Here is a 20,043-nt window from a genome sequence, read left to right as displayed (position 1 = left end):
AAATGCATGACTTTACATTTGTCAACATTGAATTTCATCTGCCATGTATGTGCCCATATAGCCATCCTATCCAGATCCTGTTGCAATATGACACTATCTTTCTTCGATTTTTATTGATCCGGGATGCCAGATATTTTTCTTCAATCTTTCTAAAGATTGTATGGTGTGTGTTTGTCATTTTATTAATATACACACCCTAGCAATTTTGTCATAGTTTACAATAATTTTTATCATAATTGGGGAAAAAATTAACATACGTATGTGGTACATTGGTCAGATTTTTTTAAATGTTACAATCAGTCAGAAAAATTGATTGCAATTCTTAAATTGAACAGATATTTAAAAAATTGTATGGTGTGTGGCCACCTTAATGGGCACCCCTGATCTAAGCAGATCTTCTACTGTGACTCCTCAATGGAGAACACTGTCTGATAGTTTCCTTTATCCCTTACAGACGTCGCCTCTCAGAACAGCTTGCCCACACACCGACCACCTTCCGCAGAGACCCTGAGGACCCCTCCGCTGTGGCACTAAAGGAACCCTGGGAGGAGAAAGTCAGGTGAGGAGGAGGAGTCTTTCTGTGTACTGTAAGAGATGGCTTTGACTTGTGCTCTCTATTGACTTTATTGTTTTACAGGAGGATTCGGGAGGGCTCCCCCTATGGCCACATCCCCAACTGGAGACTCCTCTCCGTCATTGTCAAGTGTGGCGATGACCTGCGGCAAGAATTGTTGGCGTATCAAGTCTTAAAACAGCTGCAGGTGAGAAAGGTGACAATTGAGCTTTGGCTGTGAAATGTTAGGTGGAGGGAGGTCATAATTCAGGCACATGAGAAATTTGTAATAAAAGGGGTCTCAAACTCAATTTACCTGGGGGGCCGCAGGAGGCAAAGTCAGGATGAGGCTGGGCCGCATAAGGGATTTCACAATCGCGGAGCATCGCCGCCTCTGCACGCCCTGCTCACTCTTTCTTCACAGAGAGGGGCGGGGAGAGGCGGCGATTGACATCAGGAGGGGCAGAGTTAAAGCTGAAAGCTCTGCCCCTTCCAGGAAATGCCGGCGGATTGCCCCCCCGGGCGATTTGGGGGCTCTGCAGCCCTCGTTTAGCGGCGGGGATGCGGCGGATTACTTGGGAGCACTGAAGCGAACTATAAGGAAGCTTTTGCTGTTGAGGGCCACAAAATATTGTATCGAGGGCCGCAAATGGCCCGCGGGCCGCGAGTTTGAGACCCCTGATTGAAACCTGATTCTAAACTGCAACACTGACTGCATCCTTTCATCCCTGTGGTGAGATTTTCTTTTGTGTTTCAGAGAAAATATAGTTGATCTATTTACAGCACCATTTAGTGTCGGAAGGAATCGGCTGAGTATGGTTTTCCTAGGGGGACAGTTTGGATATAGATAGGGCTTCTGGATTTCTCAATTGATGGATCCTGTGGGAGATACTGTGACTGCTTGTCCGCATTGCTGAATATAAATCAGACTACAGTGATGACCAATAGATGCATTCATCAGTCTCTTAACGGCCTTGTTCACATCACGCCAGCGTTTAGCGATTTTGTGTGTTTTTATTTTTAGCCCCTCCCGGCGCTTACCTGCATGTTGTGATTTATTTATTTTTCTTTTTATAAAGCACTTTTCTAAGCTCTTTTGCAGAGCACTTCTGTTTTGTCAGGAAGTGAACTCTTTCTCCTGGGAATGAATAAATACAATGTATTTATTCATGAAAGCGCTGGGGAAATCGATATACAAAGCGCTTTTTCAAGCTATTTCCCTATACCTTCCATTGAGGCAAATCGCCCTGAAAATGGTACAGGCAGCGCTTTGGTAAGGGGATCGGAATCGAACCGCTCAGATGTGTACACTCTCATAGGGAATCATTGCACAAGCACTTTTAGGGCGAATTTGAAAATCGCCGGTGCTTAAAAAAAACCAAAAGCGCCGTAGGTGTGATCAAGCCCAAAAGGAACTATAATCCAGGATTCAACTTCGAGTGTAATGTCAGGGCCATGGCCCTTACAGTTCCCTTACCAGACACCTTGTTGCATTGTGGGAAATAAGAACTGTGTTATTATTCAATATTTATATTGTGCCAACAAATTTGCAGCGCTGCACATAGTATATAGTCATGTCACTTAACTGTACCTCAGAGGGGCTCCAGTGGCATAGCTAAGGAGCTGTGGGCCCCGGTGCAAGTTTTACATGGGGCCCCCCTAAGCACTGTATACATAACAAATGATACGGCGCACCGAAGCATGCCAAGGATTTCCACAGTGTCAGAGGTGCAAGAAGGGGATGGGAAACAGTTTAATGATTACTACTGTTTAAAGCATCTATAGAAGTGATTATTACCAGCACAGGACCAATAGAGAGCTAATATTATGCTTGAGGGTGGGCCCCTCTGACCCAAGGGCCTCGATGCGGTCGCTAAATCTGCAACCCCTATTGCTACACCACTGAGGGGCTCACAATGTAGTCCCTACCATAGTCATATGTCTATGCATGTATCATGTAGTGTATATATCGTAGTCTAGGGCCAACTTACTTAGCTGTATGTTTTTTTGGATAAGGGAGGAAACTGGAGTGGCTGGAGGAAACCCATACAGGCACGGGGAAAACCTACAAACTCCTAGTGTGTGTGTGTGTGTGTGTGTGTGTGTGTGTGTGTGTGTGTGTGTGTGTGTGTGTGTGTGTGTGTGTGTGTGTGTGTGTGTGTGTGTGTGTGTGTGTGTGTGTGTATACATGTATAATGTGTATGTATAATATTCTTTCAGCCTATCTCATTTAGTGGGTGTGCCTACAGATAATGGCAGTTGGTGCTGTGTGATTTTTGTTGTCTGCCAGTAGTAAAGATGATGACTTGCAGGCTGACAGTGAAGCAAACAACCTGAATAAAATTGAATGGCCAAATCTCAATCATTTCTTGATCTCATCTATTTCCTAACTTCTCACTTTGCAATGAATTGATTTACATTTTCCCCCTGCCATTATCTTTCGGTAAAGTTCCTCCTGGAAGTCAGTATGCTGATTGACTATCATTGGAGAGTGGTGTAGCCTATGATTGGCAGGGCAGGATTTGTACTTTCCAGTGCCCTAGGCCTGCTGTCACCAACTCCGACTAGCGCCCCCCCCCCCCCCCCCACCACCACCACCAAAAAATATTCTGTCCAACACTAGTGATCACTAGCTTGAATGGGTTCAAATGTGCACAGCAGCCGATAGTGTTCTGGGCATGCACACTTCAGAAATGGCGCTGATATATGACCGGTACTTGTCAAGAATGCATAACACTGTACTGGCCTCTGTTGCTGTGCAAATCTGGGCAGGAGCGAGAAATTACAGGGAGCGCGAGTGGCCAGAGCATGCGCTGCTTCTTTGTCCTCTGTGCGACTGGCTGCAGTCGGAGCCACAAACAGGTGGCAGGGCAGTGCAATGGAGAGAAGCCCATCCAAAACAGAGAACAGGTAAGTAGCCAACATCCTTTCAAGACCCACTTTGGATGTTCTGTTGTAATTAGTGGACCTGAACTCAGAACTTCCTCTCTGCTCTAAAAGATATGCAACAACATAACCTTTAAAGAGAACCCGAGGTGGGTTTGAAGAATATTATCTGCATACAGAGGCTGGATCTGCCTATACAGCCCAGCCTCTGTTGCTATCCCAAACCCCCCTAAGGTCCCCCTGCACTCTGCAATCCCTCATAAATCGCAGCCACGCTGCTGACAAACAGCTTGTCAGAGCTGGCTGTGTTTATCTCTATAGTGTCAGTCTGCTGCTCTCCCCACCTCCTGCAGAACTCCAGTCCCCGCCTGCATCCCTTCCCTCCCTGCTGATTGGAGGGAAGGGACGGTGGCAGGGACCGGAGCTATGCAGAAGGCGGGGGAGCAGCTGAGACTGACACTACAGATGTAAATACAGCCTCACAGCATGGCTGTGATTTATGAGGGATTGCAGAGTGCAGGGGGACCTTAGTGGGGTTTGGGATAGCATCAGAGGCTGGGCTGTATAGGCAGATCCAGCCTCTGTATGCAGATAACATTCTTTAAACACACCTCGGGTTCTCTTTAAAGAAAAACATTTTTGTTACAGCTGATACAAAACCTACAATAAATCTGCAGTGTGTCTACTTCCTGCTTTCATGGAAGCAGCCATATTGTTAACATCCTGTGCTTTCAAATGAGCTTAGATGTTGTGGCAGTCAGGTGATACAGTGTAGAGATCAAATTACAGCTTGCGATTAGACACAGATGAGGGGGAACTAGACAGGCTCTCTAAAAACATACATGATACAATTCTCTGTTTTCCTCTTGTCCTGTGCAAGAGTTCAGCTCCACTTTAACCACTTAAGGACCGGGCTATTCTTTGTTTAGCTGTGCTGCGTGGGCTCTCCAGCCCACAGCACAGATCAGCAATAAGGCAGGGCAATCAGACTTCCCCCCCCCCCCCTCCTTTTTTCTCCACTAGGGGAATAACCTGCTGGGGGGGGGGGGTCTGATTGCCGCCGCACTGTGTGGCCGAGTGGGGCTCCTCAAAGCCCTCCTACGCAGCGATTTTCCGCCTCACTCTCCTTCCCTCCCTCCCCTCCGTGATCTGTCCTGCGCCGCCTCTGATAGGCTTCAGCCTATCAGATGCCGGCGATCCCCAGCCAATCAGAGGCCGGGGATCGCCGATCTCCTTTCCCGCGTGTTTACATTTAGCCTGCGACCCGTGATGCTGAATGTACATATGGCGGTGTGCGCTAACATATTGACAGTATAAGGGAACAAAGTCTGAAGAAGGCTTATTAGCAGAAAGCTTACTCTTTTTTTTTCTTTTAACCCTCTGGGCGATAATCCCGAGCTGAGCTCGGGGTAAGCCGCCGCGGAGGATTTCTCAGGCCCTGTTGGGCCGATTTGCATAATTTTTTTTGTTACACACAGCTAGCACTTTGCTAGCTGCTTGTATATACCGATTGCCGCCGCTACCCGCCGTGCCGCGCCGCCCCCCAGACCCCGTGTGCAGCCTGCCCAATCAGTGCCAGGCAGCGCTGAGTGGTGGATCGGGACTCCCTCTGACGTCATGACGTCGATGACGTCATCCTGATCGTCGCCATGGCGACGGGGAAGCCAAACAGAACGGGATTTCCTGTTTGATCTGATCGCTGGAGGCGATCGGAAGGGGTGGGGGGATGCCGCTGCACAGCGGCTATCATGTAGCTAGCGCTAGGCTAGCTACATGATTAAAAAAAAAAATTAAAAAGTGCTGCGCCGCCCCCCTGGCGATATTATTGTATCGCCCAGGAGGTTAAGCCAATAAATGGTATCATCCTTATGCAAAACTTTCTGCATTCGCTGATGGCTGAGATGGTACAATGCTCTACTGCTACAGGAAAGCAGAAGGATGCCAAACCATACACACTAGCATAGAGGTAGTAACAGCTCAGGTGACGGTTTAGCAATGAAAGGGAAGCAAACTACATTTTATTCTGGCAGTTCTCATAGATAGTAGGAGCTGAAGGACAGAAAATGAGCCAGGGAAAGAGTTAACTGAAGCAGGGAAGAGATCACTGTTAGCTAGGGAAAAAAAAGAGAAACCGTCATAAATTAGGCTTAGAAAGTAATTAACAACTGCTGGGGTCTGTGTCACAGCTGTAAAAGAGGTGAAGAAACTAGCAGAGCTCACTGATGTTTGTAAATGCCTGCATTAAAACTCAGCGGAACTTAGTTCTATCTGCTTTGTAATGTAAATCCCTGGTATTTCTCACATCCACTTGTACTGTATGTCCATCATACAGAGGAATGGATCATCAGGTGACAGCAGATGTTGATTGTCATAACACATTAGGAAGTGAGAGAGAGAGAGAGAAGCAGGGATTGGGGAACTGTGGAATTCAGCTATTAGTGCAGAGCAGGGTGCTGGATGGCTACGCTGCGGGACCAGACAAGATGATTTACTTTGACATATGACCTCTTCTCTCTCCATGTCCTGCCGCCCTTCTTATCCTATCTGATTTTATCGCCCTAGGATATGGCCTTTCTGGGCTTCCCAGATATCCGTCCCTGATGATTGACGTTCTGTGATATGTGCTAGGGCTGAACGATTTTCGGTTTAAAACCGAAAATCGTGATCAGGGTAATGGCGATCTTGGGATTGTCAAAGCGGCGGTTTTCCCCGCTGCCACATGTACTTTCTGTGCTCCGTCCCTTCCCTTTTCTCCAATTGCGGCCCCCTCCTCCAGTAAGTTCTGTTTACATTCGGGCTCACCACATTGCACTGCCGCACGGTGAGCCGCAGAGAAGAGGCGGCGAGTACCAGGAAGTGTGACATCACTTCCTGTCGGCCACCGTTACTAGGCAACACTCGTTGCCTCTTCCTTGAGTCTCACCGTGCGGCAATACCAATGCGGTGAGCCCGAATGGAATCGGAAGTTACTTGAGCAGGGGGAAGGAACGGAGCAGGTAACAGCAGCAGCGAGGGGGATCTGGAGGCTGCAGCACTGGCTGACCTGTACACTGGCTGACCTATACTGTGGCACCTATATACTGGCTAACCAGTCCTGTGGCAACTATAGCTGGCTAAACTATACTGGGGCACCTATATGTGGCTACCTATGCTGGGGAACTCATACTTACCATCAGTGTGCTGATCCATCGTTGTGTATTAAAAATCGTGAATGGAATCGAAATCGCAATTTGACAGAAATCATGCAATTCAATCTTTTCCTAAAATTGTTCAGGCCTAATATGTACTGACTCTTCTTTTCCGTCCACCAGGCGATATGGGAGGCAGAGCGGGTACCGCTGTGGATCAGGCCATACAAGATTCTGGTGATCTCGGCAGACAGCGGCATGATCGAGCCAGTGGTGAACGCTGTGTCCATCCACCAAGTGAAGAAACAGTCACAGCTGTCTTTGCTGGATTACTTCTTCCAGGAACATGGCAGCTGCACCACCGAGGCCTTCCTGACCGCACAACGCAACTTTGTACAGAGCTGTGCCGGATACTGCTTAGTCTGCTACCTGCTTCAAGTCAAAGACAGGTGAGGGGCCGCGGGCCATTGTGGGGAGCCATAAGGGGTGCACTGTGCAGGGTGGACAGCAATGGCTTCTTTAATTTTGATTCTATTCCTGCGCAGAAAAAGATTTTAATTTCTATCTGTGTGCTGGTTCCTATGAGGAGCCTCTTGTATGCTTGAGGAAAATTGTGCAATAAAGATTTGACTATTTGGACCAAGATGTACCGGTGTTAGTGGCCAATTTTTTATGTCCAAAAGGTTTTTGTTGACCGTAATGGCTCCAGCGCTGGTTGGTACTCAGTCTTTGTGGCCAGCTGTCCAATCAGTGAAAGGGAGAGTGTAGCTGCAACATTTGGGGAGCTGTGTATCATGTAAGAAGCTAAACACTAAGAGCACCAAGACCACTAGAGACCTCTAGTATTTGACCTCTAGTGTTTAGTCACATGACACACAGCTCTCAGGGAGTGAAGAGACAGGGAGAAGCCCTGGAACATTGGTCCTCAAACTGCAAGCCGAATGTGGCCCCCTGAGGCTTTTTCACTAGCCCCCAAACACAAAATGTGTAACTTATAGATGTGGCCCACTGCACCTTTAAATATTGGTGGCCCACATATAGAATAGCAGTGCTGGCACCACCCAACCACATACTGTAGAAGCCAGCAAGCAGGAATTCACTGGCTTCCAATCCAATTCTGCATCAGGTGACATTGCTACCCAACTGGACGGCAGGCTGTCACCTGGGCATGCTTCACTGTCTGGTGCACAAAGACGTTGTTTGGGCGCCGCATGACTGAATGGCTGCTGCTGGGAAGTCTCCCCCAAACATGATGGGAAGGAATCAATACCTAGATTCAATAATATTTTTCAACATCATCATCAGCAGTCTGAAGTATGCTGACCCGGCCCCTGACTGAAAAAGTTTGGGGACCCCTGCCCTGGAAGGAATCACCGGTGGGTCAGGTGTGAGTAGTTCCGCTACTGCATCAGTCCAAAATCGAACATCCCTAGCCACTTGCTCTCGACCCGCTGCCGATTAAGGGCCTGAGCCCACTGGTGCAGTTGTGTCCGCTTTTCAGTTACACATCAATGTTATTAGAGATGCTAAAAAGCGGACAGAAGCGGAAATAAATGCGTCAGTGGGCTCAGGCCCTAAGGCTGGTTTCACAGTGGGACGTTACAGGCTCACGTTAGAGCAGCCTGTAACGCATCCCACCGCACAGTAATGAAAAATCAATGGGGCTGTTCACAGTGCGGACGTTGCGTTACATTGTAACGCTGCGTCACAAGGCAACGTACTGCATGCAGTACTTTGGACGCGGCTGAGCCGCGTTAGACTGCTTGCACATGCTCAGTAATGTGGGGAAGGAGCGGAGAGCGGCCAGGCACATGGCTAATTAATATGCACTGCACGTTATGACGTGCAGTGTTTACTTCCTGGAGCAGCCGCTCTGTGCGGCGATTGGCCGGCGGGACCACGTGATGCCGCATGCGCACAAGAGTGTGCATCACGGCATCACTGACGCCAGAGTGAGCTGCACAACGCGGCTCACTCTGACGTCCAGATCCAGCACCACCAGGCGTTGAGTTAGGGGGACGTTATGCGACCTTAACGCCCCCTCTAACGCAACGTCCTGGTGTGAAATTAGCCTAAGTGAAATCTTTCATCTGGCAAGATAGTTTGGAATAATCGATTTCAGCCAAAAATAGATTGATCCGGATTTGATTGTGGCATAAAAGTCTAGTAGATTCAATCAGATAATTGAATTGCCCGGATATTGATGAAAAATATCTACTAATATATTGCCACCCTTAGGTGAAGTGCTTAGGGAGCTGCATGTGTCACTAGACCAATGCGTTCTTATGCTGTCACATTTGTCACATGACTAAAGATGGTGACATATGGCCAGTGAGAACAGGTAAGCGAGGGAGGAAGGGGCAGGCACAATTTATGACTCCGGCCTAAGTATCGCCCTATAAACAACCAGACACAGGGTAACTGTCATATGTTTTCTTTACCAGAGTGAGGATTGGGTAGTACCTCTGTTAGACGATGATGAAAATGTGGAGTATGTACGTAGATCTACTTTACTTTATTATCAGGTGAGCTTTGCCAGTTGTTTATCTCTGCAAGTATTTTTCTTGCTGAGGGGTGTAAATAGACTGAGAGATGATTGGCAGGTTCTGAGCTCCAGCATGCAGCTGCCGTTTATGTGAAGAAATGACAAACGCTTCAGGCAGGTCAGCAGAGGGGTGGGACCACATATGAGGAAGGAGAGGGTAAGACAGAGCATGGCACCATTGCGACTCCTTGTTTCCCCTCTTCCTGTGACAACATAGGAAATGAATGAGCCTGTCCAGATTCATTTCCCCATATTGTGGCTTCATGATCTGATGTTGGTCTTGAGTAGCAGCTGAAAGCTGTGCATTTGCCACAGTGACCCCAGAGATATAGAAGCATGATCTGTGATGAGCATTGTCCTTCCTTTGCAGGCACAACGGGAATATTCTGCTCGATGCCGAGGGCCACATCATTCACATCGACTTTGGATTCATCTTGTCTAGTTCCCCCCGGAACCTGGGCTTTGAGACGTCCGCCTTCAAGCTGACGTCCGAGTTTGTAGATGTGAGTGGGGCATACCATATAGCAATACGGGGGTGGGGAATTTTACTGTTGTGATCCAAAAATGTTACATACTTTGTGTTATTTTTATGGCAAAGTTATGGGATCCAGAAGTACTCTATAAACCTTCTACTTTCTGAGTCCTACCCATAGTGCCAAGTCTGTCCATGTCTTCCACTGGTGATGGCCTGCCTAGGCTAAAACAGGTATCAGGATTATATGGCTGTGTAATATTGACAGGCTACAGGTTTCTATACACCGTAGGCTGAGAAGTGCAGACGCAATCCCGCCCCGAGCGTGGCCACTGCCCGGAAGAGCTATCCAGTCCCGCCCCCTCCCCCCGGCATGTGCAACTTGCATAAATCTGCAGCATGCCAATCAGATTCACTCTGCAGTGCCCCCCGAGGCTTAAAAATCTGGAAAACGACCCCGGAAGCTGCTGAAAGCTGCCAAAAGCGCGCTTGCAATAAAAAATTTGGATAGGACGTCCGTGTAAATCGGGCCTAAAATGTACAGTGCAAAATGTTTTTTACGCTTCAACAACAAAAAAAATAGGCAGAGTCTTGTAGATATTACTTTAGCACAATACGGATTTTTATTTTTTAAAGTTGAATATAATAATATAACTTTAAAGAGGAACTCCAGCCTAAACAAACATACTGTCATTAAGTTACATTCGTTATGTTAATTAAAATAGATAGGTAATCTCTTACCCACCCTGTTTTAAAAGAACAGGCAAAGGTTTGTGATTTCATGATGGCAGCCATCTTTTTGGTTGAAATGAGGTGACCGGGAGCATGAGACACAGTTCCAACTGTCCTGTGTCCTGAGCACCTTTCCCAATTGCTAGGCAACGTGAATAACAACATAGAAAATCCCATCATCCTCTGCACAGCATCAGGGAAAAAAAGCCCGGGCTTTTTTTCTTTGATGGGTGGAGCTTAGGTAAAAATGCAGCTAAAAATTATGCTTTGGTAAGAAAAACAAAGTTCTGATGGTGTGAAACTGTTAAAGAAACACCAAGCCTTTTCAGTGCTGCTGAGTAGATTTTTAGTCCGGAGGTTCACTTTAAGGACTGAGTTCCCAGCATTGCACACTTGCCACATCCATTATGAGGGATGCTCCAGCTGGGTGAGGGGGGACAATCCAATGTGGGTGACATCGGAGCCAGGTAGTATAGGTCGCTGCTGGAAAGAAGACACCAGCTCACCAAGCTCTGCCTAAATCACATAAAGATGGAGCGCTCCTTTAAATCGAATGCATAGCTGAAACAGAGCATGTTTATTTACTGTTACTACAGGTTACTCGCCCCTATCAGCTGCCATGGGTTCTGCTTCCACCCCCTATCGGTAGCAGGTATTGTTAGTCGCAGGGCTATATAAGCTTGCCAGACTCGCCTGTCACATGACACAGCATCTCCATATACCCAGGTCCGTGTGGTTGTGGCAGCACTGACACTGTTATGTATTCTGTGCATTGCCAGGCTCCCTTGTCACATGACACAGCATCTCCATATACCAGGCCAGTGTGGTTGTGGCAGCACTGACACTGTGATGTATTCTGTGCATTGCCAGGCTCCCCTGTCACATGACACAGCATCTCCATATACCCAGGCCAGTGTGGTTGTGGCAGCACTGACACTGTGATGTATTCTCTGCATTGCCAGGCTCCCCTGTCACATGACACAGTCTCTCCATATACCCAGGCCAGTGTGGTTGTGGCAGCACTGACACTGTTATGCATTCTGTGCATTAGAGGAATGTGGCTGAGCAAGCTCACCGGGAGATGCAGACATGCTGTCCCCTATCATCCACTCACCGTTGTCCAGCCCTCCGCCATTGTCTCATAAGCCTGCAGCCTCTATTATAGTTTGCCTGAATCAAAGTAACTTTCAGCAAACCTGAAGCAAGAAAAATATCATATGACCTTTTAGTGACTTCCTTTTATAAAGCGTGGCATTTCTGGGTATTGTGCTAATCATCTGCTTCCTTGACCCAGAGCATGCTGACTGCAGCCGTGTGATCCAGCCTCTGCTCACGCTTACAGTTCACACACGTGGCATTTGTAAAATATGATTGCAATGTGGCAGCTTCCATGTTAATTTCACTTCAAGTTCCTTTTTAAAGGCAGCTATTTTACAGAATATATATAAAAAAACCTCCCCCTAAGGGAGGCTCATAAATAGAGTGTGTGTGTGTGTGTGGGGGGGGGGGGGGGGGGCATGCATTGTGGCAGTAGGGAACTACTGACACTACCTTGGTACCTTGGGAACTACTGACACTACCTTGGGAACTTCATACTACTGCAGCTCTGGGTCTGGCTGAAGAATATGGAGGAGTGCATACAAATGGGTAGCTAGGGAGAAGCCCCCCAATGGTAAGGGATGCCTGTCACCCCCTATGGCCCACTTTAACGTGACCCTGCACTGGATTCATGCTTCTGAATCCTCTGTTATTTACTGAAACAGTGGCTAAATCTGCTGCTTAAAGGGAACCAGAGACGAAGCATCCCTCATGTATTTTACCATATAGATCAGTGGGAACATTAGAGAAAACGCCTACCCTGCTTTCTTTCATTCTTCACTGCTCAGCCTGCTTGTTATCAGCCCTGATAAAATCCCTGACTGAGCATTCAGTCTGGCTTTGCTCAGGAATCATTATAGCTGAGTCATTATAGCAGAGCCAGAAGGGGGCAGGCTTGGGCTTGAAAAGACATCAGAGAAAACACTCGGCTATAATGATTCCTGAGCAACGTCAGACTGAATGCTCAGTCTGGGATTTTATCAGGACTGATAACAAGCAGGCTGAGCAGTTAAGAATGAAACGGAGAGCAGGGTAGGTTTTTTTTTTTTCTCTAAAGTTCCCACTGATCTATATGGTAAAATACATAAGGGTGCTTCGTCTATGGTTCACTTTAAGTTGCTGGTTTCCACACGAACAGTCCTTACCCCTTGGTTCTGATGACTCATGCTGTCTAGGCATCTGAACTCTGGAAAGAAGACAGCATGAGTTATCAGAACTAGAGAATGAGGAGTGCTCATGTGTGAGTCTGTATAAGCAGAGCTGAGTGAGCTTTAAGGATTGTCCTGTGCCTGGAATAGACAGGAGCAAAGATGTTCAGGGTGACAAACCACATGTAAAGGACACCCGAGGCGAAAATAAACGAATGAAATAAACAATTGTATCTATCTTCCGTCTCCTAAAAATGACTTTTTAAGATATTCAGCAGCTTTATTTTATGTTTAAATCTACTTTTTAAGTTTTAACTGTTTTATTGTTTTTGCTCAATGACACATTCATTGAAGTATGCCAGAGCTAAAAATCTATGAACTATTGATCCTTTTTATCTCTTTCCTGCTCTCAGAAGCCATTTTCTGCAAGGAAAGTGTTTTATAGTTGGAATTTCTTATCAGTGAGGGTCACACTGTAGTCACTTCCTGTCTGAGTCAGGACTGAGTCAGCCACATACATACTTGATATTTAACTCTTTGAGGCAGAGAAAGTAAGAAAAGGAACACAGCATAGTTATTTGTGTGCTAGGCACTGTACATACACATGTCTATCTCATGTCACAGGTCACCTCTGTTATACTTTAAACATTTCTATTTTAAAATATAACAGTGGATTCAGAAAGCATGGATACCAAACAAACTTCTCACCCTCAGCCACTCCATTCCTCCTCAGTGCAAAAATGCTGCCCCTGAAATCTCTGCGCCTGATGCAAATGTTTCGCCTTGCTTTATGAGAGAACCGGCTTTGGCGATCACTTTAAAAGCACTAAACCTGCTCCCTAACTCTTTATGGGGTTAACTGAAAGTCTATCTATCTATCTAGCTGTCACACAGCAGTAATATAACAATAATTTAGCTTCTTTCTGTTCTATCTACCAGGTGATGGGGGGACTGGATGGTGATATGTTCAATTACTACAAGATGCTGATGCTCCAGGGTCTCATCGCCGCCCGCAAGCACATGGACCGCGTGGTCCACGTTGTGGAAATCATGCAGCAAGGTAAAGTGTTCACCCCGCTCCCCTCTCCCTCCCCTATATGAGATATGGGATATTGGTTATATCTGTACAGTGGAGCATTGCTCAGTCACACTACACAGAAGTGGGGTAACTATGGGGTAGCAGCCCCAGTGATCGCGGTGCTCCCCGACGGGGAGGAGGAGCCCATATTTCTTTCTTCTACCGAGGGCCCCCCCCTCCCATGTTTCCTTGGCTGTGACAGACCAACTGATCGGCTGCAGGGACGGCCGGGACTTACCTGTTCCACAGTCAGGTCTCTCCAGCGCTCCCACTGCAGCCACTAGGTGTCACTGTCCTCTCTGGTCTCTGCCCCCCTCTTGGTCTTCCACACATGCAGAGAAACCAGAGAGGACACCTAGTGGCTGCAGTGGGAGTGTCCCGACGGTGGAAGAGGTTAGGCCAAGCCATCACTACTGCCGCACTAATGTGTAGGTCTGACAGCCAGGGAAGCATGGGAGGGGCGTCCTGGTGGTAGTGGAGGAGGAGGAAGAAGTCTATGCCCCTCCTCCTTGCCGGGCATGCGGGGGAGGAGTCTGAATGTAGCAGCGGAGGAGCCTAAACATTTTTTAGGGAGGAAGGGCAACGTCCAGCCCGTGAAACATACTTGTGGCTCTGCTACACAGCTTTGCAGTTACTGGGGAATTACATGTCCTCATATGCAGTGAACTTCAGTTTACCTGACCCCAGTCATTTGGGTGATTACACTGATACAGAGCACTAAATGAAACATTTAAAGTGCCTCCATTCCATCCTTTTCACCAGGCACTGATAGACAAGACAAATAATATTTATATATATTGAGTCCGCCAGGAGAAAAGCGCAAGAGCTGCAGCCACTAGGGCGCGCTCTATAGGCAGTATCAGTGTTAGGGAGACTTGCCTAAGGTTTCCTACTGAATAGGTGCTTGCTTACTGCACAGGCAGAGCCGAGATTCGAACCCAGGTCTCCTGTGTCAGAGGCGGAGCCCTTAACCATTACACTATCCAGCCACTTTACACTATCCAGCCACCTTACCCTATCCAACACTATATCCATTTATGGGCACGCATTCGTTAGTACATCCATGTATGGACACAGTTTTGCCATGCGGCAAAAAAATGCTTTCTTAATCCATGTGTAAGCACTAGACATTGACTGGTTGGTTCACCATTTATGGTGTATGGAGTACTTTTTGGTTGGTACAGTCGCATACTGTATGTGAATCAGGTGGAGATTAGTCAGTACATCCATGTATAGACACGGGTATATATGTACGGGTATGATAACATACCCGTACATATTAACTTTTTGCACACTCGCATGCAAATATTCATACTAATGCATTTACATGGATCAGTCATCCAGGAACCACTGCTATCCCTACAGCTAAATTAAAAACCGGGTCTTAGTACAAAAGAATACATTCTCTTGCATAGTCGCCTACGCCGTGCAGATGTACTCCAGTGCCTATGAATATCGGGGTACTTCTGCGCATTGTAGGTGTCTGCACAACAGAATGTATTATTTTGTACCAAGACCCCGGCTTTTAACTTAGCTGGAGGGATAGCAGTGGTTCCTGGATGACTGATCCATGTTATGCATGTGAGTGTGCAAAGGGTTAATTTTCTTTGCCATTGTGCCACCCCTTTAGCACCTCCCTAATTATTTAAATGTCCTAACTTAAAGAGACCCAGAGATGAATAAAGGGGCCTTTTTTTAAACTTACCCTGGACTTCCTCCAGACCCATAAGCACAGATGCATCCCTCGCCGTCCTCCTGCGTGCCTCCGTTAAGCAACAATCTTCTCCGGTATTCGGCTCGGTGAGGCCAGCAGGGGTCCTTCTGTGCATGCGCAGACCTCCTGCACAAGCGCTGAAGGCCCCGGCTGACGTCACTCAGTCAAACAGAGCTGCATACCGGGGGTTGATTGCGGTTGAACGGAGGATTGCGTGAGGACTGTGGGAGGGAGGGCAAGGGACACATCCATGCTTATAGGGCTGGAGGAAGCCCCGGGTAAGGAAAATAAAAACGGCCACATGACTCATCTCTGAGTCTCTTTAAGGCAATATGCCTGGATTTACTTGTTTTTTTCTTATGTATGGGCTCAGATTGGTCACTTCATCTTTGAATGGGAGTGAGACATAGAATGCTTACTACAGTCAATGTATGGGTCCTGGGCAATGATTGGTTGGTACATCCATGTGTAGGTATTGGGCACAGACTGGTCAGTTTAGGCAACAGGCAGTATATCAATTGGTCAGTATATCCATAATATGTATTGGCACTGGGTACAAATTAATCTGTACAACCTTCTATGGGCACAGTTTTGGTCATTCATCTTTGAATGGATATGAGGCAGGCTATGCTTTGTACATCTATATATAGGCACTGTGCACTGATTGGCTGGTACACCTGTGTATTTGCACTGGATACAGATTCCTTAATACATCCATGTATGGGCACTGATTGGTGCATCCATGTATAGGCTCCAGGCTCTGATTGGGTGGGACATCAATAGATGGGCTCCAGGCACAGATTGGTTGCTACTTCCATATATGGACAAATGTGAATTGAATGGGTCATTCATGGTTTGAGTACTAAGATCGCATTGGTCATTACATGCATGTATGGGCCACAGGCATAGAGCAATTTTGTCTTTTCTAGTTTGCTACCAAATAAAGTGAAAGTTTTTTCGAGAGTTGCAGACTTGTTTCCTCTGTTTGCATTTGATTACCTTCAAAAGCGGCCTTTTCCTTCACCTCCATGGTATGTACGGGGTATGAGCGGTGTCATTTACCTTGATAAATAGCTTTTAGGTATTTCATACGTGGAGAGGAACAGTAAACACCTGGCAATGCTATCAATAAAACGTTGGTTAGTTTAAAAAAAAAATGCATGCAAATGTATGTTGTAAACGTGTAAAGTGAAAAATCCAGACATACCAGTGTGAGGGTAGAGGTCTGATAGTAGGTGCAGGGCACTTGGGTGAGCCTGATGGCCATTTCGCGCCGAGCAGCGCTTCTTCAGAGGATGCAAAACTGCCGTCAAGATCACCTCTGAGCCCTGCACCCTCTGGTATGTCTGGATGCTTTGTAATGGTGACATCGTTGTTCCTCTCACTTTTGAATTGCTTTTATGTATAGTACTTTAATTGTGACTCTTTCCTCAGGTTCCCAGCTCCCCTGCTTCCACGGCTCCAGCACCATCCGGAACCTGAAGGAGCGTTTCCATATGAACATGACCGAGGAACAGCTGCAGGTTCTGGTGGAGCAGATGGTGGACGGCAGCATGAGATCCATCACCACAAAACTCTACGACGGTTTCCAGTACCTGACCAATGGCATCATGTGACCCAGGAACGCTGGACTTACCCCTTCCCTCCCCCAATCCTGGACTCCTGATTTCTAAACGAGCCGCAGGGGGAAGGAAGGGAATCCTGAAACATGCTGTGACCGTGGCTCTGTCCAGCCCATGTCCCAGAGACCACTATGCAGTTCCTTCTCTCAGTATTCCTTCCGAATCTGCAGTGTTCAGCCTGTTCGCCAATATGAACCCCCCTCCCCTTTCCCTGCACAATCATGTGACTCCACTCTGCACTTCAAATTGTTTTCCTACGATAAACTTCCACGCGGGAAGCGGAGACAGGCGGGGTGGCCGAATTCCTTCCTTAGTGCCACTTTGGCAAGTTTACAACATCCCTGCTCCTTCACATAGAGCCCTTCAGTATCACTCTATGACTCCTCCTCCTGTATCCGTTCATCTTCAGTATCACTCTGTGACTCTGCCTCCTGTTTCCTTTCATCTTCAGTCTTTGTTTTCATCTATGGTTTATGTTTTATTTACTCCCTCAGTTACCATTGCTGGTAGTGGGCATGTGCTTGCTTCTGGCACATCAAGGGTTCAGAGGATTCCATTTTGTCATCCATCTAGTTTGTAACTTAGGTTTTTTTTTTTTTTACCCTTTAATTCCTCATTTGTAAAATTATGTTAATTCTTTTTCCTTTTTTATTTAAATGGTTTTATTGGGGATGAAAACCGCTCATTCTTTTGGTATTTCCCCTCCATTCTGTCCTACCTCCCGCTCTCCGGCATCCATGGCTGCGATTTCCGTGCACAGAGGCACTTTGATTCTATCGGGCGCTGGCCGCAGAGGCGGAGCGTTGGCGTATCTTTAAAAGATATGATATGGGACCTGACACTGAATAGGACCCCTTTTTGTGTGTCAGAGTCGAGGGGCCACTGCGATCTTCTTTAGGGGTGGGAGGGGCCTTTTTAAGAAAAGTCTTGAATGCTTTAATGTTTACTTTGTATTAAAATGAAATAATTCAGCAGTTTGTGTGGTGTTTCTTAACAAAACAGGTTGATAGCGTGGATCTGAATTTAGGAAGCCGCCTCCATAGATTTCCCAACAAAACAAAAATACTTCAGCAGCCAGTATTCATGTGCTTAATGTAAAATACGCATGTGCTAACCTTTCCAATTCTGCAGCAGGAGAACAGCAGTTATCGTACCCAGTATAAACTGATTGACTCATAGCTTTCAACGGCAGTGTAGGGACTTAAGTTGGCCATACACTTATAGATTTGCAGCAGGTTCGACCTTCAGATAGATTTCTGTCAGATGCCTGTCAAGTTGAATCTGACAGGAATCTGAGGTGTGTCACACACTAGGAACAGATTTCCAATAGATTTCAGAATGAAATCTATTGGAAATCTATTGAAAATTAATCTAAATGCATTAAGGGGCCCATACACTTGTCGATTTCAGCCATTGATCGATTCTATAGAATCAATCAGAAATCGATTCTTTCAAATTGATCGATCGATTGATTTGTGGCCGATTTCGATGGATTGAATCTATCTGACAGGATGGAAGATCTAGGTTGATCAGCTGCTGGTAGCAGATTGATGGCCCATAGCGTTGCATTGGATCGAATGGTTCAATAATGCATTTAGATCAATTTCCAATAATTTAATTCTGAAATCTATTGGAAATCTCTTCCTAGTGTGTGGCGCACACAGATTCCTGGCAGATTTGACTAGTCAGGCATCGGACAGAAATCTATCTGATGGTCGAATCTGCTGCAAATCTATAAGTGTATGGCCACCTTTATTGCACCATTAGATCTAATGCAACTCTATGGGCCATGAATCTGCTGCCGGCAGCAGATCAACCTAGATCTTCCATCCTGTCAGATAAATCAAATTGATTGGCTGATTTAAAAGAATCAATTATCGATCAATCGCATCTATAGAATCGATCGATCGATGGCTGAAATTGACCAGTGTATGGGCCCCTTTAGGATGAGGTGGGGGGCAATCAGTTCAAATGATAAAGATGTGCAGCCCCTCGCCTTATCTTTGTAGTAACGTATCATCAGAATAGAGGAGAACTGCTTTTAAAAGTAGTGCAATATGGAGGCTGCCATCTTCATTCCCTTAGAAACAATGCCAGTTGCCTGGCTGTCATACTGAGCTTTAGGCTTTAGTTGTATTGGAGTCACACACCTGCAACAAGCATGCAGCCAATGGAGTCACACCAGAGTCTCAGCATCTGATCTGCCCATTCCGGGCCAGTCACTTATTGTATTACAAGCAGTGCATCAGCACAGAGGTCAGCCAACCGGCATTGTTCATTAGAGGATGAAGATGGCAACCTCCATATTCCTCTCACTCCAAGTTCCCTTTCAGTTAGATAAGCAGTGTTGCTTTCTTAAAATCCGCTGTAAAGATTTTACAAGCTGTTTGGATGTTCTAGAAATCGTGGGCTAGTGTAGGTTGGGATTCCTTTACCCGTATCTGTGCCGAAGAGGTCAGTCGTAGCAGAACAGTAGAGGGAAGAGCATGCCCCTCACGCATCTTCCAACCAGCAGGATAGGACATGCGATTCTCTTGTGGAAAAAAAATCACATCTGGATTCTTTTTTTTTTTCTTAACCACTTGAGGACCGCAGTGTTAAACCCCCCTAAAGACCAGGCCTTTTTATTGCTAATTGGCCACTGCACAAGGGATTTCTAATCCCCCCCCCCCCCCTTTCTCCCCACCAACAGAGCTCTCTGTTGGTGAGGTCTGATTGCCCCCGTGTTTATGTATTTAAATATTTAGGTTGGTGGTTTTTTTTGTTTTTTTACTAATCATCTGTTTTTTGTTTGTTTTCTAACCCCCCCCCCCCCCCCCCCCCCCCCAAGTAGGCTTCTGCCTATGAGAGCCGATCGCTCTCTTGTTTCCCAGGGGGACAGCTGTGTCACATGGCTACCGCCATGGTGTTAGGCGGTCCTGGGGCTGCCGCTGCGACCACGCCCATTGGCGTGGTGCGGTCTTTAAGTAGTTAAACTATCACAGCATTCCTACATCTGAAGTGAGAGGGATATGGAGGTGGCCATATTTATTTCCTTTTAAACAATCCCAGTTACCTGGCTGTTCTG

The 20,043-nt window shown here is 46.7% G+C and overlaps 1 protein-coding gene across 4 annotated transcripts in view; it reads left to right on the top strand.

Annotated features, from left to right (window-relative positions):
* Positions 1-17,950, top strand: part of PI4KB (phosphatidylinositol 4-kinase beta) — a 77,026-nt gene extending 59,076 nt beyond the window's left edge. For all 4 annotated transcript variants that reach the window (XM_068252484.1, XM_068252483.1, XM_068252481.1 and 1 more), the window contains 6 exons: positions 455-559; positions 638-761; positions 6,751-7,016; positions 9,483-9,615; positions 13,502-13,622; positions 16,789-17,950. In XM_068252484.1, the coding sequence (XP_068108585.1) occupies positions 455-559; positions 638-761; positions 6,751-7,016; positions 9,483-9,615; positions 13,502-13,622; positions 16,789-16,970 (931 nt within the window). In that variant the 3' untranslated portion in view covers positions 16,971-17,950. The remainder of the gene's footprint in view (positions 1-454; positions 560-637; positions 762-6,750; positions 7,017-9,482; positions 9,616-13,501; positions 13,623-16,788) is intronic.
* Positions 17,951-20,043: the final 2,093 nt, after the last annotated feature.

Source organism: Hyperolius riggenbachi, chromosome 9 (assembly GCF_040937935.1).
Source record: "Hyperolius riggenbachi isolate aHypRig1 chromosome 9, aHypRig1.pri, whole genome shotgun sequence".
In the NCBI taxonomy this organism is placed as follows: domain Eukaryota; kingdom Metazoa; phylum Chordata; class Amphibia; order Anura; family Hyperoliidae; genus Hyperolius; species Hyperolius riggenbachi.
The sequence above is the reverse complement of the archived record's forward strand: the minus strand, read 5'-3'. Positions and strand labels throughout refer to the sequence as shown.